The 27919-nt window shown below is 43.6% G+C and overlaps 2 protein-coding genes across 2 annotated transcripts in view; one reads left to right on the top strand and one right to left on the bottom strand.

Moving 5' to 3' along the window:
* The window catches only part of camkmt (calmodulin-lysine N-methyltransferase), a 796752-nt gene that overhangs the window by 718772 nt on the left and 50061 nt on the right, over positions 1 to 27919 (top strand). The window lies entirely within an intron of this gene.
* six2 (SIX homeobox 2) lies at positions 1597 to 23844 on the bottom strand. The gene is made up of 2 exons (XM_003225172.4): positions 23180 to 23844; positions 1597 to 4897 (listed from the first exon to the last, which is right to left on the bottom strand). The coding sequence occupies exons 1-2, from the start codon at positions 23737 to 23739 to the stop codon at positions 4594 to 4596; spliced, it is 864 nt and encodes a 287-aa protein (XP_003225220.1). The 5' UTR covers positions 23740 to 23844; the 3' UTR covers positions 1597 to 4593.

Raw genomic sequence — 27919 nt, 5'->3', positions numbered from 1 at the left:
TGCCTCTATATATAAAAGTCAAAGTATGTATGTATGTTTATTTATACAGTAGAGTCTCACTTATCCAACATAAACGGGCTGGCAGAATGTTGGATAAGCGAATATGTTGGATAATAAGGAGGCATTAAGGAAAAGCCTATTAAACATCAAATTAGGTTATGATTTTACAAATTAAGCACCAAAACATCATGTTATACAACAAATTTGACACAAAAGGTAGTTCAATATGCAGTAATGCTATGTAGTAATTACTGTATTTACGAATTTAGCACCAAAATATCATGATGTATTGAAAACATTGTCTACAAAAATGCATTGGATAATCCAGAACGTTGGATAAGCGAGTGTTGGATAAGTGAGACTCTACTGTATGTATGTTTGATCCACAAAGGTTCCTTCATAGTTTGATGGATCTGTACCGCACTTGGCACATATACCCTCCATGATCCAACTTAAAAAACTGGTGGGTTTTGAGGGGGGAGTCTGATAGAGTATGATGGGAGTTGGAGCCCACCCTCATCCAGAGAGCTGTGCCATTGCCAGTTCCAACCCAACCAGATCTGGGACTGATGGGATTTCTAGCAGGCAAGATTGGCAGGTGATTTGAGTTCCACCTAGCCAGATCTGACTCTGGTGGGATTTTCAGCCAGCCAGATCTAGGGGTGATTGGAATTCCAGCCAACCACATCTGGAGCTGATGGGAGTTGCAGCCTCACCAGGTCTGGAATGAGTAGGAATTCCAACCCCTCACGTTTATGATATTATAAAACTTCCCATTATTCAGGTATACATTTTCTAAGGAAACCTTTCATAAAATCATAAAGCTAATGAGCATTTCCAATAAACAGCATTAGAAAATGCATACCGGGATAATGTTGGGGTATACATAGTATATGTATGGCTGTTCCATAAAGGCTCCTACATGGCTGGATGGATGTGGACCAAACTCGGTACACATACCCTTCATGACCCAGTTTAAAATACTGGCAGGGTTTCAACTAAAAATATTGATCCAATTTTGGGGTAGGACCCCAAAACCAAAACCAGATAGATAGATAGATAGATAGATAGATAGATAGATAGATAGATAGATGATAGATATGCATTGCTCAATGGCAAACACTAGAGGACAGTATATTGATAGAAAGGCTATGTCATAGGAAGAGATGACAAATAGAAGAGGGCAAGATTCACAGTGGTTCTCAACCTGTGGGTCCCCAGGTGTTTTGGTCCCCAACTCCCAGAAATCCCAGCCAGTTTACCAGCTGTTAGGATTTCTGGGAGTTGAAGGCCAAAACATTTGGGGACGCACAGGTTGAGAACCACTGGACTAGAATATCAGCAGTGAGGCCAGAGCACTGCTATGGAGAGATTCTATGGATGCCTTTCTCAGAGGGCCAAGCAAGGATGAAAGTGAGCTGGAGAAAGGGGAAAGAAGTTCTTAAGATGACAAAAATCAGGTAATAATTTAGTTCTCCACAGAATTGTATATTCAGAAAATGCATGTCTGAGAAATGCTAGGTACATTCACTAATAATAGTTAAAAGTGATACTGCTGGATGGTGTTTAAGAATGAAACTGTCATTTCTTCCATGGTAGGCTGGATTTCTTGGTTTTATTATAAAATAGAAGCAGAAATATTTTTCCAAAGACCGTATTCACATAATATATAAACAATACACAAAATTCCAGATTGGGGAGGGATTTGCTGGCGCTTGGTAATTTTCCTTGGGTTTCAATGAGCAGCAACGGCTTATGATATATAGATACATAGATAGAGATAGATAGAGATATAAAGACTACTCATGGCCCTGTATGGTTTGGGTGGGGGTCAAGAGTTCCCCGCCGTTCAGACATGGAGCAAAAGAATACAACCTGGAAGCCACTTAAGTATAGTGTTGTGGCAGGGGACTGGCCCCATAGACTTCACAAGTATTATGAATAATAATGAGTGATATAGGCTATCTCAATGTTAAATGTGCAAAATGCTGTACAGTCTTTATCCTCACAAACAGCCCTGTGAGGTAGTTCTCCCTTATTCCCATTTTACTGATGAGGGAACTGAGGCAGAAGGAAGCCCGCAGAGTCGATGACCTCAACCCAAATGTCCCAGCTTCAACTGCCGATACTTGAGCCTCCGGTGACCCAATCTGTAGAAGGCAAACTCTGACTTAAGTGACATATAAATCGCAGGATTTGTTTTGTTTGCTGTCCCCACTTAAAAATAGCAACAATACAAAAAAAAATCAACAAGGTGAAGGCAACATAAACTCTTTCTCCCTTCCTTTCCCATTTTTCTTCTTTCTTTTTGTTTTGCATAGCAATGGAGATTCATGAGGACTAGGGGCATGTCTGATCCCAGCAGCTCTTGATAAGCTTGAATGCAGCTTGCTTTTCTGTAAAAGACAGGTATGACAGCTGCTTTTGGGAGATGGAAGTGGTCTCTTCCCTTTCCAGCCCAGCTTTCTGCTCCCTACCTATCATGTAATGTTTTGCCCTTATTTTTCTGGCATTCACAACCTACATAAAGTTGCTTTGTGTGGTTCTTTTTGAAAAAATTAATACAGATTGCAAATGAAAGCAGTCTGTCCCCAGATCAATAATTTCATCTGATTCCTATTCCCAAACACAGATTTACAGTCACACACAGGAATGAGTGGATTTACCAGCTTTGGCAGTAAACCGTGCTTCTGATCCAGGTATTGTTGTCCCAAAAGGCTTGGAAAAGTGACCTTTTGGATTACCTCTTCAGAATCCCCAATGGTTATGTCTGACTAGGGAATCCTGGCACTGTAGTCCAAAAAGGTAACAACAAGTCTGCATACCTTTACATCTTTACATGAACCTGGTGCTCTCTGGAGGGCTTAGCCTGTCAACCCCAGCTTATTGCCTGCTAGCTGGGAATCATGGATGTTGTTGTCCAACATTTGTGGCAAGATTAATGTATCAGAATGAGCAAGGATGAATAGATGTATGAAATTCACTGTCACCAGGAAGGGCCATGGACTTTGAATCAGATTTCTGAATTCTAACCATGATAATTCTATGACAGGAGATTCCTTGGCAGATCTGGAGGCCACTTTTCTCCCACTAGGAACCACAGCATGAGTTAAACCTGCCAAAAACACCCCCAGGATGGGCAAGAGACATTTTCCCAAAACCCTGGTATTTGCTGATGTGTAAGAAAAACACAGAGAACCAAAGTAGTGGTTTGACTGTTGGACTAAGACTCTGGGAGGTATTGTGTGCCTTCAACTGTTTCCACCTTATGGCAAACCTATCATGGGATTTTCTTGGCAAGATTTATTTGCCCTCCTCTAAGACTGAGAGAGTGTGGCTTGCCTAAGGTCACTCAGTGGTTTTCCATGGCAGAAGCAGTGAGGACACATATTTTGCCTCTCTCTAGGTCAGTGGTTCCCAACCTTGGGCCTCCAGGTGTTTTGGACTTCAGCTCCCACAGTTCCTAACAGCTGGTAAACTGGCTGGGATTTCTGGGAGTTGAAGTCCAAAACACCAGGAGGCCCAAAGGTTGGGAACCACTGCTCTAGGCAAAATGTAGCTGCATGGATATTTTTGCCTTTTAGCTTCTTTAGAAGATGAGACTTAGTAAGCTAGTAGTTAACTCCAAAACTTTTCTATCAAGAATGTATTTCTTTTTACTGCAATAAATATTTTTGAGCCAAAGTTCTGATTCTGCAATCCTAAACCATCCTAAGGATTAAGAAGCTTTTCCTTCACAGCACACATAAGTGTCTGCTGGTTATGGAGTTTACTCCTGGTACTCTGCTGTATTTTGGTGGAATTGCCCCAACTGAGGGTTATTTTTGAGCCTAACAGCTCAGAGTCCTCAACATATAGAAACCGATTGTGTGACCTCGGGCAAGTCACACCCTCTCAGCCCCAGTGGACGGCAAAGGCAATGCCCTCTGCACAAATCCTGCCAAGAAACCTCCAGATAGCTTCGTCTTAGGGTTGCCATAAGTTGGAAACTTGAAGGCACACAACATTCTCCTTCAGAAAGTTCTAGTGCCTCACCAAGCTACACGCCTCGGCCATGGCAGTCAAAGAGGAATCATAGTGCTATAACTGTGTAATATGAAAGGGACCTTAGTCTCCTCCCACTTTTATTTCTGGAAAAGCTTCATGTGTTGTTTCCGGCACATCAGGTTGAAGCACACAGGCCGGTTAATAAAGTGATCACTCAAAGCCTGGATCCAACCAGGTACCAGAAGGCTAGTGAACTCTAACCTGCTAGTTCTCTTCCTTCCTTATTAGTTTCTGCACTGTCCTCTTGAGTCACTGCTTGTCTTTAAAACAAAACTCCTAAAGAGGAGTCACTTATTTCTCTGCCAAACCCTTCCTCCCCCAAATCAAAGCCCGGAATTTACTTCTAACTTCCCAATGAGTCCCTCTCCTGCCAGACAGCTACTGATCCAAAGCGAGACAAGAAGCCTGTATGAAAAAGAGTTTGCCATCCCTTTTGATTTTTTTCAAATGCTTTTTGTTAAAGGAGACAGCTGAGCGGGAACCCTGGTTTAGAGACCGTCGCGGATGCCACAAGCGGGTGGAGTTCGTCTCTGTGTGAATGGGTTTTTAGGAGCCGAGGTCGACCAGGTTGGAGGACATGGAGTTGAGGAGGGAGTCTTGCAAACTGTGGTGGTGCAGAGGGTCCGCGCTGGGCACCGGGATGGCGCTAGGACCCTGCGGGTGGCCCAAGCTGTGGAGCGGCTGTAAGCCTGGGTTCGAATTCAGCAATAAAGCCGGACTGGACGAAGAGTGATCCGGAGTCCCCGAGGGCGTCTTCTCGTCTTCAGAGCTGCCCAAGACCGCTTTGTTGCCGTTCAGGGAAGAGGAGAGCGGGTTGTGGCCGTTGGAGCTGGAGTTCTCGTTGTTTTCCCTGAAAAGGGGGCAAGGGATTGGGAAGAGAGAGAGGTTAGACGAGAGTGCAAACTGTTGGAAATAACAACCTCCCAAGCCTTTCATTATTCGTTTTGTTAATATATATAGTTGCTAACCTGTATTCTATGTGTATGTTGATTTGCTGGTGATAGACATGTGATTATACTGAAAATGTTCAGACTCAGGACTCCATTTTGTATTCAGTCTGCTTTACACCTCAGTGGACGTGGATGCATGTTTGCACCAGACCTCACTGGAGGTGGATGCATGTTGCTTTTCGGACTTTAGTAGAGAAGTATGCTTTAGGACTTCAATAGACACTTTATAATTATGGACTCCAGTGAGTACAACTATACCTAAAGACTATGGACTATTGATTAAGACTGATGCCCTGTGTAATCAACACACAAAGAAGGACATCCTATCTATAACTGAACTTTAATAAGAAATGTGCCTGTATGGTGAATTAATACAAGATGTTTGTGAGTAAAGAAGATATGTTATTTTTCAAAGAAGACTTTGTTCTGAGTGCATATTGTAAACTAAGAGGTTTCAAGTGAGTGTATATCTTTTGGGCAACTGCAACTGCAATTTCAACTTCAAAGAAACAACCATCCTTTGCTAACCAAATATATCTTTGTAGTGGCATGTCTTTGTCTTTGGCAGTTCAAAGACATGGTTCTTCAGTTTAACAGCTGAGTTACTTGTGTGCCATTACACGAATGCTTGTGAATATCACTTGTTCAAAGTGTTGACTTCTAAAAAGGTCATGCTTTTCTTGACTAATTGTTTTCAAAACGTGGTCTCTACGTGTTAATGGAGATTTACATTTGCCAAAGGATCATTTTTCCTTTACAGTAAGGTTATGATTGCCATTTATTTCCAAAGGAATCTGTGCCCAGGGACGGGGTGCAGTTATTTCCAATAAGCACCAAACTCCTAAGTAGCATATTGCATTCTTCTGTTCTGCCTGGGTACATTAAGGCCCCTTCTACATTACCATGTAAAACCCAGATTATCTGTTGGAAATGACAATCTTCTTCAAGGCGCCTCTAGTAATCTGTTTATCTATGATCCTGTTGCTTACTGTTTCCTGTATGTAAGTTCTGGTATGAGCGTCCTTTTTACTCTCTGGTTCCTGAGAAGTTATATAAGGGGCTTCATTCAGATCACATGCTGTCTTCTCTCTCCTTTGGACTATGTGACCTGTTGATAGCTGTTTTTGTTATATGGGAGATGCACTGGCCGGATGGCACAGAGAATTATCTCAAACATATGTGAAACTGGACTGATAATTTTTGTACCTGTGTATGCTGAACACATGAAGGTTATGAGTAAATCAAAGTCTACTTCATTTTTGTCTCTTGGGTGCATTATATAAAACAAGTTGTTTCATGGGAGAGTATATATTTTTGGCACTAAAAAACAGTTCTGAAACACTGCTGTTTTTATACACTGGCAAAATCTCTGTTTTCCTAACAGAGCAGAGATAACCGGTTATTCAGTCTAACAACTGAAATCATTGCCTTGCACAATTATATCTGGTTGTATACCACAAGAGAAGATTCTACTTTAAAGGGTTTTTGGCTCTTCTCTGAAGGATCATGCTTTTCTAAAGTTATGATCTCCAAAAGCTGGTTTTCTAAAAAATATATAAATGCCATTTTCCAAAATTATCTTTTTTGAACTGGATTATATGACAATGTAGACTCATAAAATCCTGTTCAAAGCAGATAATGTGGATTATCTGCTTCAACAATCTAGATTATATGGCAGTGTAGAAGGGGCCTAGGTTACACTGGCATTTTATATAGAATCTATCTATATATAGAATCCTATGGGCAGTTACAAAGTAAATAAACTCATGGCAATCGCTGGATGAGAATCTAAAACCCAGTTCACACAGAAAGCTTGGATTTTCGAGGCAGTCAATCCCGAAGGCACTTCAATGGCAGGGGAGGAAAATTCCCAGTAACATTTTCCAAAGTGGTTTACAAACATCCCAAACGGGCAACCTTCTCTCTTGGGCCCCTTCTACACTGCCATATAATCCAGATTGTTAAATCAGATAATTCACATTATCTAATTTAAATTGGATTATATGAGTCTACACTGCCATATAGTCCAATTCAAAGCAGATAATCTGGATTCAAAAACTGGATTATATGGCAGTGTAGATGAGTTTTAAGTTAGCAATAGCCAAGCAGAATTGTAGCTGTCTGGGCATCCTGGCAGCCTGTCAGTCGCAGGGTTGTTGAAGTGGGCGGGGGGAGGGCAAACAACAAAAGGGGGGGGAGTGTAACTTGCCAGGGGTTTGAATTCAGTATATCAAGGTAGAAAATCCCACAATATCTGCTTTGAACTGGATTATTTGAGTCCACACTGCTGTTAAACGAAGTAATAAGAATGTGAGGTTTTATTTAGCTGTTGAAGGAGCCCCAGAGTGGGCTGCTTCTACATAAGAACCATTCCTGCGGTTTGACACCACTTTTAAGTGCTATGACTAAAAGCTATGGAATCCTGGGGTTTATAGTTTGGTGAGGCACCAGCACACTTTGACAAAGAAGGTTATATGTCAAAGGCTTTCATGGCCGAAATCACTGGATTTCTGTGAGTTTTCCGGGCTGTATGACCATGTTCCAAAAGCATTATCTCCTGACGTTTTGCCCACATCTATGGCAGGCATCCTCAGAGATTGTGAGGTCTGTTGGAAACTAGGCAAGTGGGGTTTATTTATCTGTGGAATGTCCAGGGTGGGAGAAAAAAAACTAAAATCAGGACAGTAAATAGAGAACAACACTCAGAAGACAGGGAAATTCCACACAAGAAACAATCAAGACCAGCTAACACCTCCCAACCTCGGATGCTCCAGGCAGGAAGCAGCCAAGCTTTGAAGCTGTAAAGCTATTTAATGCTAATCAAGCTGGCCAATTGCAACATTCACACTTGCAAGAGTTCTTTCTCCCACCCTGGACCTTCCACAGATATATAAACCCCACTTGCCTAGTTTCCAAGAGACCTCACAACCTCTGAGGATGCCTACAGGCAAAACGTCAGGAAAGAATGCTTCTGGAACATGGCCATACAGCCCGGAAAACTCACAGCAACCCAAGATTAAAGATCTTGTACGGCTGCGAGTCCTGCCATGACTCCAGCTAAAGTGGTGTCAAACTGCATTTAGTCCGCACTCAAACTCCGACCCCATGCTGGCTCTTGCCTGGTGTCCGCTTTCAAGGGTCGGTGGCAGGGATTCTCTCCCAGAGCTAAAATCGAGGTTTTAGTTCGGGAGAAAAACAGAGAAAAGGGGAAGGAAAATACAGCTGCTCTCAAAGGAATCATTGGATGGGACTTGAGTCTTGTAAACAGTTTGCAGCTGGCTCCGTAAAAAGCGAGGTTTGATGGAACTAAAGGAAACAAATCCCTCCTCTCTCTAAGATCCCTAAGGGCGAGAGGAAGAAGGACTTCCTTGGGTGGGGAGGACTCCTTTTCTAAAAGGGAAAGCTCTCTCTCTCCTGTTACTCGATGACTATAGAGCTTGAATTCTTTGGTCACGCCGGCTGGGGAGTTGCCATCCGAAAAGGTAACTTTCCCAAGCTTTGGGTGACTCTGACAAATTCTGGTAAGTATAGTGTTGGGTGCAAAATGTAGCTGCAGGCACTTTTTACCCTTTTACCTCTTTCGAAGATGAGATTTAATAAGCTAGAGAGCTCCAAGGCCTTTTCTGTCAATAATGTATTTCTTTTACTTCAATAAATATGTTTGAACCTAAAGTTCTGACTCTGCAATCCTAACCCATCCTAAGGAATAGAAGCTTATCCCAGCTCTTCACATGTCTGTTTCTGCTGGCTATGAACTTTCCTTCTGGTGCTCTGCTTTATTTATGGTGGAATCACCCCAGATGAGGGTTATTTTGAGCCTAACAGCTCTGATTCCCCAGCAAAGGGTTATGGGCCCAGCATGCTTTTGTGGGACATCCTGCAGCACATTTTGCTAGTTTTCCAACAGTTCAACGTCGTTTTTGGCAGCCATATAAACGAAGTTTCTGGAGTATAACAACTACTTTCAAAGTAAGTACTGCACAATTAAGCAGGAAATTAACACTTTCAAACCAGGAACAGCTTGTTTTTCCAAATTTTGTTACATAGTGTAATTAGCCTGATTAACTCCATTTTGGCAATAGTTGACAGATATCTTACCTATGGCTTCTGATATCTTTATTGCTTTGCTGAACTCTGTCATTGGTTCTATGCTATAAATGCTGAGACTACAATATCATGTGCCCAGCCCACCCCATTTTATGTTATGTTTACATACCGTGCTAGACTCTAAGAACATCCACTGAAACAACAAACACTCTTTGCCTACATTCTTTGCTGAGGCCTTACAGCCTCATTAACCCCTTTTAAATCCGGTTTCTGCCTCCTGCAGAATTCTGGGGTTTGTAGTCTGGCGAGGCCCAGGACCTGTCTGGCTGAGCTGTTTAATAGCTCCTCCCTAAAGTGGATTTAAACTGGATCCAAGCTCTAGTGTGATGATGAGAATTACCACATATGCTTTAGCTATTGGTCTACACACGTTTTCTTTGTCTCTCTGTAGTCTTACAAAATATCAAGACTCGACCAATCCTGTGAGTAGATTGAATTGAAACCAGATCCTGGGACTTATTATTTGTTCTCTGTTTGCCTTCCTGCTCAGTTTCTGGGCTCATCCTAGCTTCGTGCCCCACCTAGGACAAGGGATACTCTGATAACTCTACAACACTAACATGCATTCCTATAGGCCAGTGGTTCTCAATACAGTTCCTCACGTTGTGGTGACTCCCAACCATAAAATTATTTTCCTTGCTACTTCATAACTGTAATTTTGCTACTGTTATGAATCGTAATGTAAATATCTGATATGCATGATGTATTTTCATTCACTGGACCACATTTGAATACTGGTGGGGTTGGAGGGGGGTTGTCATTTGGGAGCTGTAATTGCTGGGATTTATAGTTAACCTACAATCAAAGAGCATTCTGAACTCCACCAATGATGGAATTGAACCAAACTTGGCACACAGAACTCCCATGACCAACAGGAAATACTGGAAGGGATTGGTGGGCATTGACCTTGAATTTTGGAGTTGAAGTTCATCTTCATCCAGAGAGCACTGTAGACTCCAAACCATGATGGATCTGGACCAAACTTGGCACAAATACTCAATATGTCCAAATGTGAACACTGGTGGGGGCTTTGGAAAATAGACCTTGACATTTGGGAGTTGTAGTTGCTGGGATTTATAGTTCACCTACAACCAAGGAGCCTTGAACCCCACCAAGGATAGAATTGGGCCAAACTTCCCACACAGAATTCCCATGACCAACAAAATACTGGAGGGATTTAGGCGGAATTAACAGTGATTTAAAGGAGATGTCGTTCATATACCTCCGGAGAGCACTGTGAACCCAAACAACTATGGATCTGGACCAAATTTGGTACAAATACCCAATATGCCCAAATTTGAATACTGGTGGGGTTGTGGGAGGGATTGATTTTGTAATTTGGGAGTTGTAGTTGCTGGGATTTATAGTTAACCTACATTAGGCGAAAGTTGCGATTGACTTGTAAGGATCTTGCTTGCGAGTTTGACGCCACTTTAACTGCCATAGTTCAATTCTATGGAATCCTGGGAGTTGTCGTTTTACAAGGTATTTAACCATGTTGTACCCTGTCTCTAGTGAGAAGGCGGGTAGCAAATATCATCACCTAGCCTTCTCTGCTAACGAGTACACAAACTATGAATTCCAGGATTCCATTGCACTGAGTCACACTAGTTAAAGTTGCATCAAACTGCATTAATCCAACAGTGTGTAGATGCATCCCCTGTGTAGATGCATGAAACTGAAAGTAAGCCCACTGAAAGCAGCGGGACTGACTTCTGAGTAAGCCAGAGGCATCGCTAAGTGTGCGTGTTTCCCCTCTATTACATTTTCCTTCAGTCCCCACTTTCTAGCGTTTCAGGGAGTCCTTGGAAACAGTACACCTGGAAAGTCTTCTGCAGGTCGAGTCTCCCCTGTCCGAAATCCTTGCGACCTTATGTTTCAATGATTTCAATGCATAGTTATATGGTTCTCGTTTAGATTTTATGATTTGGTTTTATATGTACGTTAGGCATTGCATTTTGCCATTATTATGTTGTAAACTGGTTTGAGTCCCCCCTGGGGTGAGAAAAAGCGGCATATAAATACAGTAAATAAATAAATTGAAAAATAAATATAGGATTCTGGATTTTGTCAAGTCCAAACACTACATTCATTTATGTTGATAATACCTTATACACATAGCCCGAAGGTTATTTAATACACAACATTTTTAAGAATGTTTGTGCATAAAACAAAGTTTGTAATCATTGAACTATCAGGGGAAAAACATCAGCCTCCCTTGTGGACAATTTCAGAGGATTTCGGATAAATGATGTTCAGTTTATATTGCTGTTTCCTCTTTCCTTTGGATGCCTAAAACGTATTTCTAAATGCTCAGCTGAAGCATGGTTTCCTCCTTTGACAGCCTGGACACAGCATATTACTTGAGAACACAGAAATGCTGAACCATTCTATGTCAGACTACACAGAGGAGCCACTGAAATCTACAATCATATGGACAATTTCAACAGAAAGGACGGAACCATGAAAATGAACAAAATCTAGCCACTAGATTTTTAAAAAACAAAAACAAAAAAACCCACTCTAAAATCAGGTAAATAAAGAACAACACAAATCCTATGTAAAATCATACTATGTATTTTTGACATTAATATTGAAATCTGAAATATATACAGAAAGTCTTTACTTACTCTAATTCCAGACATGAAACTATCAGGGCCAGCTAACACCTCCCAACAAAGGATTCCCCCAGGCAGGAATCAGCTGGGCCTTGAAGCTGCAAGGCCTTTCAATGCTAATCAAGGTGATTAATTGAAACATCCACACTTGCCTCAAACAGACAAGAGTTCTTTCACCCGCCCTGGATCTTCCACAGATAAATAAACCTTCCTTGCCTAGTATCCAACAGACCCCACAACCTCTGAGGATGCCTGTCATAGATGTGGGGGAAAGGTCAAGAGAGAATGCTTCTGGAACATGGCAGTAGAGTCGGAAAACTACAGCAACCCTCCAGGTTGTTGCTTAAAACGTATAGAAGGTCTCCCTCCACATTTGAATCATAAAATATTCGCAGCACATGCTTCCTATCCTTCCTCAGAGGGACCAATACCCTAAAGTCACAGGATCCTGCCCGATCTGGGAACTAAGCAGGGTCACCCTCATTGGTGTTTGGATGGGCCAACAAGGACCAGGTGCTATAGGCTATATTTTAGAAGAAGGAACTGGCCAAACCACCTTTTAATAGCCTGTGTCCAAGAAAACCCTGTGAAATTCATGGTCGCCATAAATGGACAGGTAACATGAAGACACACAGATGCACAACCTTATTGCGCCTGTTCAGAAAGAAGCCCCTTTGAGTTCAGTGAGACATCCTTCCAAATCAATGAGTACAGCACTGGTGATTCTAGGATGGAAGGCACACTTTCTAGAAAATATAAGACCTCTCCCATTGAATCGAAAATTAAGTGTAAGTCCCCTTCTATACTGCCATATTATCCAGTTTATTAAAGCAGATACTGTACATTATTTGTTTTGAACTGGATTATATAAGTCTATGCTGCAGTATACTCCAGTTCAAAGCAGATTTTATATGGCATTGTTGCGAGGGCCTGAGAAGTGCATCTGAAGCTGAATCCACGCTGGGTTGTTGTGGGTTTTCTGGGCTGTATGGCCATGTTCCACAAGCATTCTCTCCTGACGTTTCGCCTACATCTATGGCAGGCATTCCTCAGAGGTTGTGAGGTATATACATAGATGTGGGCAAATTTCAGGAGACAATGCTTCTGGAACATGGCCAACAGCCCGGAAAACTCACAACAATCCTGTGATTCCGACCATGAAAGCCTTCGACAACACATTGTATCTACACTGCTGAATTAATGCAGTTTGACACATGGTCAAATATTGTATATTCTGGGGAGTTGTAATTTGTGAGGTAACAGCACTCTTCAGTACAGATCTTTCAAAACTATAACTCCAAACCATTGAGCCAGGGCACCCAAAATGCTGTCAAACTGTATTAATTCTGTGGTGTAGATGCGCTCTTGGTGCGGATATCAATACTTTCAAATGCATGGAACCCATTAGAATTCGTGTTAAGAACAGGCTTCTTGTTGCTGTTAAATCCAAGTCCAGCCTGCAGAAGAACCAAGGGCAGAGGTTGGATTCACAAAGGTGTGGAGGAAGGACTGAGAGGCAAATCATCATAATAATAATTCCTACTACAATGAGACCTTGAGCTGAAGAAGACTTTTTCTGCCCCCCCCCCTTAAACTTTTCCTCTCTTTCCTAATTTCTACCATCGCAAAACAGTGAGACACTGAGAAAGTTAATTCCTACTTTGCCTCTTTTCTCTGAACGCCTAAGCTGCATTCCTAAGTGCTCGGTTGAAGTTTTAAGTTGCTTGCAAGGCTAGAAATGTGGGGTCTAAAGAAATATCCTGGGGAGGGGCAGCATAAAATTCTTCAAGGCCCCCACCGCATTTCTACAATCCACTTGGATGCCTTGGCCATTTGAGCAAAGATTAATTCATGGAGGCAGAAATTGTCCCACTACACGAGGTAATGAGGCAGCTGCTTTAAGCAGAAGATTTGGTCCTGAGGCCAAAAGACTGCGAAGCGTTTGTCATGTAATTAGGGATTGCTAATTTCTACGAAGTCAGGGAGAAAATTTTGTAGGATTTTCTTCCTCAGGTGCTAAAATGACTATATCTCCCAGTTTGGAGAAGAAGCCTCAGGCAGCAAAATGCTTTGGATGGCTTTGTTCTGAAGCAAAATGTTGTCACAGGCTGCTGTGACATACCGTAATTGTAGTCCCCCTTTTTGGGAAGCAAAGCCTTCCGTTTAAGATTTGAACCCTATTTTGTGCCACGTTTGCTCTGGGAGAAAAGTTGAACTGGCTTATTTCACTTTATTCTTGGATTCCATCTACACTGCCATATAGTGCAATTTGAAAACTGCATTATATGATCAGTGTAGACTATATAAGGCAGCTCAGTGCAGTTAAACGCCATTATATGGGTCTACACTGACCATATAATGCAGTTTCAAATTGCATTATCTGGCAGAGTAGATGGAGCCATACATTCCTTTCAGCTAAGTGGGTTTGAATCATTTCCCGACAAAGCTGAGAACTGAGTTTTTGAAGTCAAATAATCCTGGGTTGCTGTGAGTTTTCCGGGCTGTATGGCCATGCTCCAGAAGTATTCTCTCCTGACATTTTGCCCACATCTGTGGCAGGCATCCTCAGAGGTGTGAGGTCTGTTGGAAAATAGGCAAATGGGGTTTCACACCTCCCATAAAAAGAATTCCCCCAGACAGGAATCAGACAGGCTTTAAAGCTGCAAGGCTTTTCAATGCTAATCAAGGTGATTAATTGCAACATTCACGCTTGCCTCCAATACACAATCGTTCTTTCTCCCACCTTGGACCTTCCACAGATATCTAAACCTTACTTGCTTAGTTTCCAACAAACCTCACAACCTCTGAGGATGCCTGCCATTGATGTGGGCGAAGCGTTAGGAGAGAATGCTTCTGAGACATGGCCATACAGCCGGAAAACTCACAGCCACCCAAGGTTTTTATATCTGTAGAATGTTCAGGGTGGGAGAAAGAACTCCTGCCTGCCTGAGGCAAGTGTGAATATTGCAATTGGCCAGCTTGATTAGCATTGAAAAGCCTTGCAGCTTCAAAGCCTGGCTATTTCCATAGCATTGCGCCAGGAGTGTTATGCAGTGCATTAATTCTACAATGTAGACCTTTGGATTTAAAGCGACTTTAACTCCTTTTCAAAGCTCTGTGGAACCGACATTGGGATTAGGGTTTCACCATGCCTGTGAATGTTGAGGGCACTCAAAATAACCCTAGAGAGTCCTATGGGATTTTCTTCCAAGTAAGTGCGTATAGTGGCCCTTTCACACAGCCCTATATCCCAGAATATCAAGGCAGAAAATCCCACAGTATCTGCTTTGAAGTGGGATATATGGCAGTGTGGACTCAGATAACCCAATTCAAAGCAGATATTGTGGGTTATTCTGTCTCCATATTCTGAGTTATATGGTTGTGTGGAAGGGCCTTTATAAATGTCCATGATGCTTCTGCTGCCCTATTTCAAATAGCATCTGCACTGTAGAGTTAATGCAGTTGGACATCACATTATATGCCATGTTATGGAAATTTGGGTGTTGAAATTTGATGAGACTAAAGAGATTGTGATACTGCAACTCCTAGACATTCATATAGGTAAGCTAATGTGGTGTTAAACTGCATTCATTCTACACTGTAGATGCACAATGAATCACATTCCGGAGGGGTACTTTACTTGTTTAATTTCTATGCTACCCTGCCTAGAATTGCTCATGAATTTGAGGAAATGGTCTTCTATTTGGGGGATTGCACTAGGGATCTGAGTAGCCTCTTTAATTCAGCGTTTATTTATTTTATTTATTTTGAGCAGCCCAATGACTTTAAACATAGTCATTGGGCTGCAGACTTAAGCCTACATAGCTTAAGTCTAAATCCACCTTTGCAAAACCCAACACTACTCCTGAACTGCAGTCCACATTCCACAGAGAAGTTTTTTTGGCCTCTGTTTACTAGAGACAGAAAGATCCAGCAGCCTTCATCAGATGGTATCTTGTTTTATTAGGCCCACATGTTGGGGAAAGCAAGGAAAAACAGACCACTATGTGCAGAATTTTCTCCCAGCGGTCAGTTGGACTCTTCAAAATATCTTTGAAGCATGCACACATTTCTTGTGCAAGAGGCTGCCAGTCAGTAGTTTACTCTCATTACAAAAGTATGCCAAGGATGCAACTACAGAATTAATGCAGTTTGATACCACTTTAATTGCTATGGCACAATGCTATGGAATCCTGGGGATTGTAGTTTTACAAGGTTTTGCTGCCTTATCAAACAACAACTCCAGGACTGCATAGTATTGAGCTAAGGTAGATAAAGTGATGTCAAACCCTTCTTGTTCATATATTTTAAGACAGCTAAGGCTGGATCTACACTGCCCTATATCCCAGGATCTGATCTCAGATTATCTGGGAGCATAGACCCATATAATCCTGTTCAAAGCAGTTAATCTGGGATCAGATCCTGGGATACAGGGCAGTGTCGATCTGACCTAAGAAGGCCCTGAGGTTATTTTGTCACCAAGTCCTGTTTCTCTTCTCTGCAAAGAACTTCAAAATAGAGGCCCAAGTCAGTCAGAAAATACAGGACAAAAAGAAAGCAAATTCAACACACCCAAACCTCCAAGACCCCCTACCCTAAACTTCCTCGAAATCCACTAGGGGTCATAAGAGCCTTGCCTGAGTTGTTTTAGACTTTTAAGACTAGGCGCATGTCTAGTCTTAAAATTCATTATAGAATGAATGCAGTTTGACACCACTTACACTCCCATGACTCCCTGCTATGGAATCCTAGAAGTTGTAAACTGGTGAAGCTCCAACACTGTGCAGCAGAAAAGGCTAAATATTTTATAAAAACAATATTTTCTATGATTCCATAGCACTGAGCCATGGGAGTTAAAGTAGTGTCAAACTACATTCATTCTAAAGTATCATTGCACCTTCATATTGTTTCTTTCATCAACCCAGGGTACTTGCTGATGCCTATCCACACAAGTAACAGGTCTCAGGTGGACTGACAGCCCAACATGGCAAAAATTGCCTATATCATGAATTTTAATCTCAGTGTTGTGTTTTAATCTTTGCTCTGCGTATTTTCATATGTATTTTGAATAAATATGTTTTAATATGTGTTTTTAATATCATGATTATGTGTTTTAGTTATGTTGTAACGCTCTTTGAGCCACAAGTTGTGATGGATAAGAAATAAACGTATCATCATCATCATCATCATCATCAATAATATTATGGCAGCAGATCCTGTTTGATCTTGGAAGTTAAACAGGGCCAGCCCTGATTAGTATTGGATAGGAGATCACCAACAAACATTAGGTTCTGCAGGCTATATTTCAATGGCAGGAACCCTTTCCTGTTACACATAAAGAGCCCAAGACAGCTCCATAAAAAGAAGGGAGGTTGTCCTCTATCATAGAGACCTGACTACTTTCTGACCTCATGGTGACTATGGCTGGATCTATACTGCCATATAATGCCAACTGGAACTGTATTATATGGTCAGTGTACACCCATACAGTGCAGTTTAAACTGCATGGAACTACATTATGTGGGCCTACACCAGTGGTTCTCAACCTGTGGGTCTCCAGGTGTTTTGGCCTGCAACACCCAGAAATCCCAGCCAGTTTACCAGCTGTTAGGATTTCCGGGAGTTGAAGGCCAAAATATCTGGGGACTCACAGGTTGAGAACCACTGGTCTACACTGACCATAGCATTATACAGCAGTGTAGATCCAGCCTTTGTTTGCCTCCATTATTTTCTTATGCTTTTAAATCGTTCTCTTGTCCTGTTTTCATCCCTTCAAAGGCTTTTTGGTTGATGCTTTCCATTATTTTCAGAATAATAGTTATATATCTGACATCAAGGAAGCAACTTTTGGGAACTGTCATCCTTGGCCATATTTCTGGGCGTTGTAGATGCCCAAAACTAACTTTTCCAGGTTCTAATGAATAGTACATACCTTTTGAAAAACAATGAGTGAATCTACAGCATAGAATTAATGCAGTTTGACAGCACTTTTACTGATATAGCTCAATGCTATGGGATCTTGGATGGTGTTTAGTGAGGCATCAACAGTTTTTGGCAGAGAAGGCTAAAGACCTCTAAAAAACGACAAGTCCCATGATTACATAGCATTGGGCCACAGCTGTTAAAGTGGTTTCAAACTGCATTAATGGACTATCTGTTATGCACTTGCCCTAGAAGTAAGTCCCATTGAGCTTAGAAGGATAGATTCATAAGGAATACAATTGCACCTAGTACTAGTTTTCAAAGAAAAGTCAAAATCTATCCAAAACAAATCTATTGCCTGGACAGAAAAGTAGCCCTCTGAGAATAAACATATTCAATTGCAATTGTTGCAAATATAAACTTCAAGGAGGATTGTGTCTGAGATTAGTTTGCCCTGGGAAATAATGTGTAGCCCTAGTTTATTTATACAGGCAAGACCCAAGAATTACTCCCTAATGCCCACCTATTGGGCTGACATCCAGGTGAAAAGTACAGCAACTTCAAAAGTTATCCACATGGTTAGAATAGAGCCACTTTTACACCTGTTAGAGTAAGTGACCACTTTCCAATAAGAGAAAATCAACTGTATCACGGTTGATTTGTTCACTGTCCCTTTGGTAAGGCAATTCCAGGAGTGGAATAATATCTATATAAGACCCCATGTATAAATTGACCTCATGTATGAGTCTAGGACAGGTTTTGGGGTCCAAATCTTAAATTTTGATATGACCTGTGGCTAAGGGAAGGGTCATTTCATGGAAAACACCAAGGTGATTCAGTGGGTCAGCAGCCTTAACACCCCCCATTTCCCTCCTAACTTTCAAAATGTCCAAAAACAAAAAAAGGGTTTGGTGCTTCTTTTAGGTTCTCTTGGGCTGGACGAAATTCTTGCATTTTGTCATTCTAGGCAGAGAATAGGTTTAGAACTGAATTGAAACTATTGAGATTTCTCTCCAAGAAAGTATAGAGTTTCAGAAGGACCCAGATCCAGATATAGGGTTGGGAGGGGAGATGAGAACCCTCTTAAATTGACATCTAAAAAATTGGTCGAATGTAATTGGGATCATAATTATGGTCTTAAAGTTTATTGTCCAGGATGGTGGCTTTGATCACTTGATCACTGGGCATCCGTTTCACAGAGGTTTGTTTTTGTGAGATGGAGGCCCCTTCTACACTGTCATATAATCCAGATTATCAAAGCACATAATCCACATTATCTACTTTGAACTGGATTATATGAGTCTACACTGCCATATAATCCAGTTGAAAGTAGCTAATCTGGACCCAAATCACCCCTTCCTCCTCTTTTTCGGCTATATTGGTCCTATTGAAATCAGTGACGCTTCATTGCTTCCTACGCGGTTCCCATTGAAATTAAGAGTTACAATGGTTCCTTCAAATCTCCCATTAAAATCGATAGAGCTAGACTGGATCCTAAACTGATCTCAATGAAATCAAGGGAGCTACATTGGTTCTTACACGGGTGCCATTGAAATCAGTGGAGCAGCGCATAAGACCCACAACGCCACTGGCGTGCGATGTTACTTTTCAGCTAAATATTATACAGGATCGCAGCCCTTCACGTCCTTCTCCTTTGGAGGAAGACTGTTGAGGTGGGCGAATACTATGCTGAATGTCTCGATATTTTTCAGGATTATGACAATGAGTTTGGGATCTGCTAAAATTCTAAAGACTTCGGGCGAATTCTGCTGAAGATCAATGTGCTACTAGCTAGGAGGTCAAATCAAGGTATTAATCCACCCGGTAGTTTTTTGGGTGTCATGCTGACTTAAATCCAGCTGCCAGTTACACTTAAAGTAAACTCATTCAATTCATGGGATTTACTTAAATGTTCAGTCACGATTCCTGATATTATTCAATGAGTTTTGCCGCAATAAATAAAAGAATTCCTGCTTCTGCAAAGCGAAACGGTTGAGCTATGAAGTGTTTTATTACCCATTAAAACCGTTTTTACTAAACAAGAATTATTATTACAGTGAAAACAGAAAGAAAAGGTCCCTTGAAAAGATATAACACGTCTCTCCTGATCACTTTAAACACCAGGACATTTCTTTCAAATTAGTTTTTTTGGGGGGTTGCTGTGAGTTTTGCGGACTGTATGGCTATGTACCAGAAGCATTCTCTCCTGACGTTTCGCCCACATCTATGGCAGACATGCCCAGAGGTTGTGGGGTTTGTTGGAAACTAGGCAAGTGGGGTTTATATATCCGTGGAATATCTAGGGTGGGAGAAAGAACTCTTGTCTTCCCAGGCGAGTGTGAATGTTGCAATTAATCACCTTGAGTAGCATTGGAAAGCCTTGCAACTTCAAGGCCTGGCTGTTTTTCTGCCTGGGGGAATCCTTTGTTGGGAGGTGTTAGCTGGCCCTGATTGTTTCATGACTAGTTTTTTTTTTCTTTCTTTCAAAGATCTGGTTTAGAACCTGAATCGAAATTTGGTTTTGGCCCCTCATATCATTATTATTATTATTGTTGTTGTTATTGTTATTATTATTATTATTATTATTAAATAGAAAACAGTCCTTGAAAAGTTCATTAGCTGATTCTGGAGAGAGAACTGAGCGACTTGCGTTACATTCAGGAAAACGTTCTACAGAATAAAGGCTCGTTTTTAAGGAAACGGCTCCAGCTGGGCTATTCCTTCGGGAAACGAGGACGGAACTCGTTTCCTTCCAAAGGAGCTTTCCTTTCGGTTATTCCTACTTGAGAGTAACTATTGGGGACCGAGAGCGCTTTTCAGATATGGCGGACTCAACCTTCGAACCTCATTCTCCGAAGTAAATGCTCCTTGAGAAAGACTGCGGTTGATGAAATGCAGATAAATTTGGAGTTGAATTATGAAGGAAAGCCCACAATTGGATTTGTTTGAACCTACAGCTCCAAGAAAAAGCGATGGAGAGCCTGTTCGTCTGAGAGGAAAACTCCCCAAAAGAGCGGCGAGGGAGGCAGTTAGTTCTTCGAGATTACAACGCCTACAAAGAGCCCGGTAAAAGTTATTGGACACAACTTTCAGAAAAGGTTGGGAAGACGTTATTTGCTCGAGAAAAGAACTCCCGGAAAGATCTGGGGAAACACTGTTTCTTTGAAACTAAAACTCCAAATATTGCAGAGTCAACCTTATTGGAGGCAACTCCCAGAAAGAACTGGGGGGAGAGTAATTTCTCTGAGACTAAAAAGAGCCGGGGAAACGCTATTTGTTTGAGGCCACGACTTCCAGAAACACCCGGAGAAAAGTTGTTTGACACTACAAATCTTTAAAAAGAGTCAGAAAAGTTTTTTTGTTTGAGACAATTCCCAGAAAGACCTGTGGGAAATGTTCGTTTTGGGGACTCGTTTCGAGCCTTCTTAGGAAACTCCCGGAAAGTTTCCTAAAAAGGCTCGGAACTGAAAGTTTCTAGGAGTTGGGCTCCCAAGCGAGTAACTTGCTGCTCTAGAGACTGAGACACGGGAAAAGTCCTAGTCCCACTCTTTTCTGCTTTGGTCAGACCTCACCTAGACTAACACCGTGTCCATTTCTGGACACCACATTCAAGAAGGAGATGGACAAACGAGAAGGGAGACCAACCAGAACGGTCAAAGGATTGGAAGCCAAACCCAGAGGAAGCTGGCGGTGTTTGGCTCAGGGAAAAGAAGGCTGGGGCACCTTCCACACAACTGAATAAAAACCCACATTTTCTGCTTTGAACGGAAATATATGACAGCGTGGACTCATAACCCAGTCCAAAGCAGATATTGTGGGATTTTGTGCCTTGATATTCTGGGTTATATGGCTTTGTGGAAGGGCCCTGGGAGGAGACAGGATAGCCATGTTTCAATATTTGAAAAGTTGTCACAGTGAAGAGGGGACGAGCTTATTTTTCTGCTGCTTTGGAGACTAGGACACAATGAATTCAAACTGGAGGAAAATATATTCCACCTAAACATTAGGAAGAACTCCCTGAAGGTAAGAATTGTTCAGCGGTGGAAAATGCTGCCTCGGAGTGGAATCTCCTTTTCTGGAGTTTTGTAAGCAGACGCCGGATGGCTATATGCGGGGAGTGTTTGGATTCTGTGATGGAGGTTGGACTGGATGGCCCTTAGGGTCTTTCCCAACTTTAAGATGCTTCCTCTTCCCTAAGGTTCCTTGTGGAAAGGCCAGGTCCCTTTTCATAATATTATTTTTGCTGTTGTTATTGTTGTTGTCGTCATCCCGCTTTTGTCTCTTAAAGCAGACTCAAAGCTAGGTGTTCGTGAATGAGAATGGGGTTGGGCTGAGTGGCCCTTGCGGTCTCTTCCAGTTTTTTGATTCCATAATTCCATGCTTCCCCCCTCCCAGAGGTTCCTGGGGGAAAGGCAGGCCGGGTCCTTTTGTCGTAATCGTGTTGTTATGATGATGATATTTATTTATACCCCGCTTTCCTTTCTTAAAGATGTTGGGATTCAACCCCACACACTTCAAGTCTCAAGTCTTCAATGAGGAATAGTTTAGTTTGCTTAGTATAGGCTAAAGGGTTCTCTTCCTCCATATCCCTCTCCTGCATGACAGTTGGGAATGTGTCTATTTCTTCTCTCTATTTCTGCTCTCATTCTGATTGGTTGTGGAGAATGGATATACTTTTCTACTGCAAGCCTCTTTAAAAAATCTGAGTTTTTATAGTTGGCTACATTCAGCTTGTAATTTTGGCCATTGCTTTGTTGAACCTTTTCCTGATGCAGCTACAATGAAATGGTTTTTTAAAATATGTTATTTTTACTTTTAGTGTGTTTTAACAGATTTTTTTGGTATTTCAGGGTGATATTTAGTTTAAGTTAATTAGGTTGTGTTATATTGCTGAATATGTTTATTTCCATGTATTGTCTGCAGAGTTTTGTTTCCGGCAATTGAATGTTTGCCTTACATGTTGGAAACCACCCTGAGTCCCTTCGGGGAGATAGGGCGGTATACAAAGAAATTTTATTTATTTATTATTATTATTATTATTATCGTAAATAAAACTTTTTTGTGATTTTTTCAAAAGATTGGACTGCCCTGAGCTCTGAATTCTTTCCAGCCACACCACAGGGCACCTCACGCTCTGCTGCCTAATTTGCTGATGCTCAACTTTTGTATCCTGTTTGATTTTTGGATGCTCAGCCAACGACGGACCTGGACCAATCTTGGCACACAGACCCGCCCCCCAATGACCAACAGATCATAATCTAGTGGTTTGGGAAACTGGGGGTTGAAGTTCACCCTGCATTCAGAGTGTATTCTGAACCCCAGCCATAGCGGATCTGCACCAAACTTGGCACACAGACCCAACATGGCCAACTGTGCATACAGGCGGGGTTTGGGGGTGATTGACTTTGGCATAAGGGAGTTGTAGTTCACTAACAAAAGAAGCTCGCCCCTCCCCTTCAACCATCCCGTTTGGTATCCCGTGGGGTGGGGGCGAGCCCTTCCTTCCTTCCTCCCTCCCTCCCTTCCTCGGCGTACCTTTCCTTGGCCTCGGCGGCCCGGTCGCGCTGCCGTCGGTTCTTGAACCAGTTGCTGACCTGGGTGGTGGTGAGCCCGGTGGCCTCGGCCAGCTCGCGCTTCTCCCGCGGCGACGGGTAGGGATTGTGGGCGTACCATTCCCGGAGCACGCTGCGGCTCTTCTCCTTGAAGCAGTAGCTGGTCTCCTCGCCGTCCCAGATGGAGCGGGGCAGCGGGAACTTGCGGCGGACGCGGTACTTGCCCACGGCGCCCAGCGGCCTCCCGCGCAGCTTCTCGGCCTCGATGTAGTGCGCCTTGAGCCAGAGCTGCTGCAGCTTGGGGTGGTTGTGGGCCGAGAATTGGTGGCTCTCCAGGATCTTGTAGAGCTCGCGGAAGTTGCCCCGGTGGAAGGCCACCACGGCCTTGGCCTTGAGGACGCTCTCGTTCTTGTGGAGGTGCTCGCAGGCCGGCAGCGACCACAGGAAACGGCCCAGGCGCTCGATGTTGCCGCCTTGCTGGAGCACCTCGCAGACGCACGCCACTTGCTCCTGGGTGAAGCCAAACGTGGGCAGCATGGACATGGTCGTGGGTAGGGTGGCCTCGGTGGGTGGGTGGGGGCCGCCTAGGCCCCTCTCCGGTTGCCTCCGCCCTCTCTTAGCGCATCTGTCCCGGATTAAAGGGCTCTAACCCCCAAGCGCCCGGGAGCAACCGCGGGGAGGCGGTAGAAGGAAGAGAAGGGGGCAACTGAGGCGCGCTGCCACCAATGGGGAAAGAGCTTCGGCGAGGGCCAGCCAACCACAGAGCGCGCCCGGCGGCTAATTTGCAAATAGAACTCTCGGGCTCAGTCCCGCCAGGCGTAGAATCCTCACCAGTTAAGTCCCGTTGGGCATGGAATCTCCACCAAAACGCAAAGAAGGGGCAACTGAGGCGCGTCGCCACCAATGAGAAAAGGGCTTCGGAGAGGGCCAGCCAACCACAGAGCGCGCCAGGCTGCTAATTTGCAAATTGAACCCTCGGGCTAAGGGTAGAATCCTCACCAGCAAATGGACCCCTCGGGTGGAGTCCCGTTGGGCATGGAATCTTCACCAAAACGCAGCTAAAGGGGCACTCGGGCGCGTCGCAGCCAATGAGGAAAGGGCTTCGGCGGGGCCAGCCAACCACAGAGCGCGCCTGGCGGCTAATTTGCAAATGGAACCCTCGGGCTCAGTCCCCGCCGGGCTCTTGTAGAGGCTTCTTCTCCACCAACGTCGGATTGGAGCCGAACTCAAGCGCCCACTTTCACTTTGTTTCGCCTTCTCCTTTCTGCTTCCCTTCGCGCTTCTGATTGTTTTTTGTAAGTCCCAAAGTTCCGAGCAGCAACTTTGCGCAAGAGAAACGGCGGAACTTTCCGAGCTTCTCCGCCAGTCGTGAAGTTCCTCTCTCTCACCCCCCTTCCTCCCCCCAGATCCCTTCCGCGATAGGATCGCTTACATGTAACGTCGCCCCAAGGAGTCCCGCCGCTCCCCCTTCTTCCTGAGTCTCCACCTCTTCTTCTTCGGCTCCTCTCTCCTCTCCTTTCTCTTTCGCCGGCTCTCCTCTTCCACTCCTCCTCCTCCTCCCCCTTTCCTTCTTCTTTTCTTCCTCCTTCCCTCTCTCTCTCTCTCTCTTTCTCTTTCCTAATAATATGATTCCAAAACGAGCATGAAAAAAGTGATTAGCCGCGCCGTGATTGGCCCGGTTACCCGACCCGGGGGGCTGCCGAGGAGAAGACAATCGTTCTAATCAAATTATTTGCCATGGCGACGCCGCTGTCGGTCAAAAGTAACCCGATCTGTTTTGAGGTGGCTCCCTGGATCGGTTGACAGATTGCTCCCTCCGAGCCACTCAGGGGCGGGCTCTTGCCGGAGCTGGGACCTTACCAAGAGGAGAAAGTGTGTTTGGTGGGGGGAGGGGGGGCGGGGGGGGGCGGAGTAAGTAGTTTGGGAAAGGGGAGAGGGAAAGAAACTCCCGCTGTGATTGACAGGGCGAAAGAGAGAAGGGGAGGCGCGCCTGCGTGGGACATGTGTGTGTGTTTTCTGTGTCTGTGTCCCACCCGGGCCTGTTCTCTGACTGACTGACAGCGGGGGCGCTGCGACACCGATGGGTTCCCCGAAACCAGCCCTGAAGTTTTTTTAGTCCCTTAACTCTTTGGCGCGCCGCAGAATCCTCGAAGGTTTGATCACAGGCTTCTGCTTCTAGGACAGGCTTGGGAAAACTTGGGCCTTTCTCCAGGTGGAGGAAGGCCCACGTTTACCCAGGCCTGATTCGCAATCTTCTTTCTGCGAGTCCTTGTCTATCGTCACCCCCACCCACTCACCCCCACTTGATACTATTTTTGTTCTTCTCCATTGTCTTTAGATTTCTGCAGCCATGTTTACACAGTGCGACCCATCTTCAGGTTCTAAAAGAATCCCCATTCAGACCAAGTGGATCTAGAGTTCTCTGCTGCCACATAATCCACTTCTAATAGCACTTTATGGCAGGCAAGGAGAAACCTTTGAGAACTTGTTCTTTCTCCACCGACTTTGCAAGTTATCTCATTCAAGGAGCGCTTCGAAAGTGATTTTCGTGTACTTTTTAAAATGTTATCTTGGAAATGTTAGAACTGCAGCCTAGTTTTGCTGAGACTGGCTTCAGTGGAGGTGATTTTCGAGTAGTTGGGTTGCTGTGAGTTTTCCGGGCTGTCTGGCCATGTTCCAGACCTTTCGCTCACATCTATGGCAGGCATCCTCAGAAGTTGTGAGGTCTGTTGGAAACTAGGCAAGTGGGGTTTATATATCTATGGAATGTCCAGGGTGGGAGAAAGAGCTCTTGTGTGTTTGAGACAGGTGTGAATGTTACAATTAATCACCTAGATTAGCATTGAATAATAGCCTTGCAGCTTCAAAACCTGGCTGCTTCCTGCCTGGGGGAATCCTTTGTTGGGAGGTGTTAGCTGGCCCTGATTGTTTCCTGTTTGGAATTCCCCTGTCTTCTGAGTGTTGTTCTTTATTTACTGTCCTGGTTTTAGAGGGTTTTTTTTTAAAAAAAATAATAATACTGGTAGCCAGATTTTGTTCATTTTATGGTTTCCTCCTTTCTTTTGAAATTGTCCACATGCTTGTGGATTTTAGTGGCTTCTCTGTCTAGTCTGACATGGTGGTTGTTAGAGTGGTCCAGCATTTCTGTGTTCTCAAATAATATGCTGTGTCCAGGTTGGTTAATCAAGTGCTTTGCTATGGCCATCTTCTCTGGTTGAATCAGTCTTCAGTGTCTTTCATGTTCCTTGTTTCGTGTCCGGGCAATGCTGCGTTTGGTGGTCCCCAGGTAGACTTGTCCTCAGCTGCATGGAATACGGTAGACTCCTGCAGAGGTGAGAGGATCCCTTTTGACGTTTGCTGAACGTAGCATTTGTTGGAATTTCTTCCTGTAGATAGTTTGTAAGTTGTGTTTCAACTGACAGCAACCCAGTGATTCCGGTCAGGAAAGCCTTTGACAACTCAATTCCAATTCAGATCAGGTCAGGGACCGAAAGGCTGGATCTATACTGTAGTTCTATACTGCCACATAATCCACTTCGAATTGCATTTTATGGCAGAACAGATCCAGCCAGGGAGAACCGTTTAAAACTTGCTCTTTCTCTACGGACTTTGCAAGTTCTCTATACAAGGGGCAACTCAAAAAACGAGTGATGTTCGTGTATTTTTAATATTATCTTGGAGACATTAGAACTGCAGTCAAATTTTTCAAAACTTTGCTGAGACTGGAAGTGGAAGTGACTTTCGAGTAGTTGGGTTGCTGTGAGTTTTCCGGGCTGTATGGTCATGTCCCAGAAGCATTCTCTCCTGACATTTCACCTGCATCTATGGCAGGCATCCTCAGGGGTAATGAGTTCTGTTGGAAACTAGTCAAGTAGGGTTTATATATCTGCGGGATGTTCAGGGTGAGAGAAAGAACTCTTGTTTGTTGGAGGCAGGTGTGAATGTTGCAACTGGCCAGCTTGATTGGCATCAAAGCCTGGCTGTTTTTCTGCCTGGGGGGAATCCTTTGTTGGGAGGTGTTAGCTGGCTCTTATTGACTCGTATCTGGAATCCCCCTGTCTTCTGAATGTTGTTCTCTATTTACTGTCCTGATTTTAGATTTTTTAAAATACTGGTAGTCAGATTTTGTTCATTTTCATGGCTTCCTCTTTGCTGTTGAAATTGTTCACATGTTTGCGGATTTCAACTTTCGAGTAGCTTCTCATAGTTTAAAAAGTATTTTCCCGAGGGAAAAGGCGTCCCTTGAAAAATATACTCACTTCGACTTGAATTCCTTGAAACCCCAAGCGATTGGGCTCCGGAGGAGTTTCGAAGGACAGTCGAAACTAGATACGCTTTTTTCAACCCCCCCCCCCCTTTGGGGGAATTGTTCAGTCTAAACAAGCAACAGGCCGGCCGCTTTCCGCCCGTTGAGACACAAACGGAGCCCGGTAGGTACGTTTCCTCTTCGTGGTTTCGTCAGTGCCTTTTCTCCTTGCTTTCGAAATAGAAAATGTGGGATCTGTATTCGGAGTCTAGGAAAACGAATGGCCTCGGGAGTCGGTGAAATTTATATTTATATTCCAGACTCAGGCGTCTTTGAATCCTGTGTTGGGTGGGTGAAGTGTGTGTGTTGGTTGGAGGCAAAGACCAAGAGGAAAGAAGAGAGAGAGGCAGGAAAGCGAGGCTCCAAGACACAAGTCAGGGAGTGAACAAGGGAGGGGAGGCCAATTTCCTCGCCCTT

The sequence above is a fragment of the Anolis carolinensis genome, chromosome 1 (genome assembly GCF_035594765.1).
Source record: "Anolis carolinensis isolate JA03-04 chromosome 1, rAnoCar3.1.pri, whole genome shotgun sequence".
NCBI classification, from domain to species: Eukaryota; Metazoa; Chordata; class Lepidosauria; order Squamata; family Dactyloidae; genus Anolis; species Anolis carolinensis.
The sequence above is the reverse complement of the archived record's forward strand: the minus strand, read 5'-3'. Positions and strand labels throughout refer to the sequence as shown.

What these genes read in the sequence shown, in the direction of transcription:
- six2 (XM_003225172.4), bottom strand. Translation starts at nt 23,739, where the DNA reads ATGTCCATGCTGCCCACGTTTGGCTTCACCCAGGAGCAAGTGGCGTGC. An exon ending in GCCGCCGAGGCCAAGGAAAG is followed by an intron (nt 4,898 to 23,179) that starts GTACGCCGAGGA and finishes CCCCCTTTTCAG; the next exon opens with GGAAAACAACGAGAACTCCA.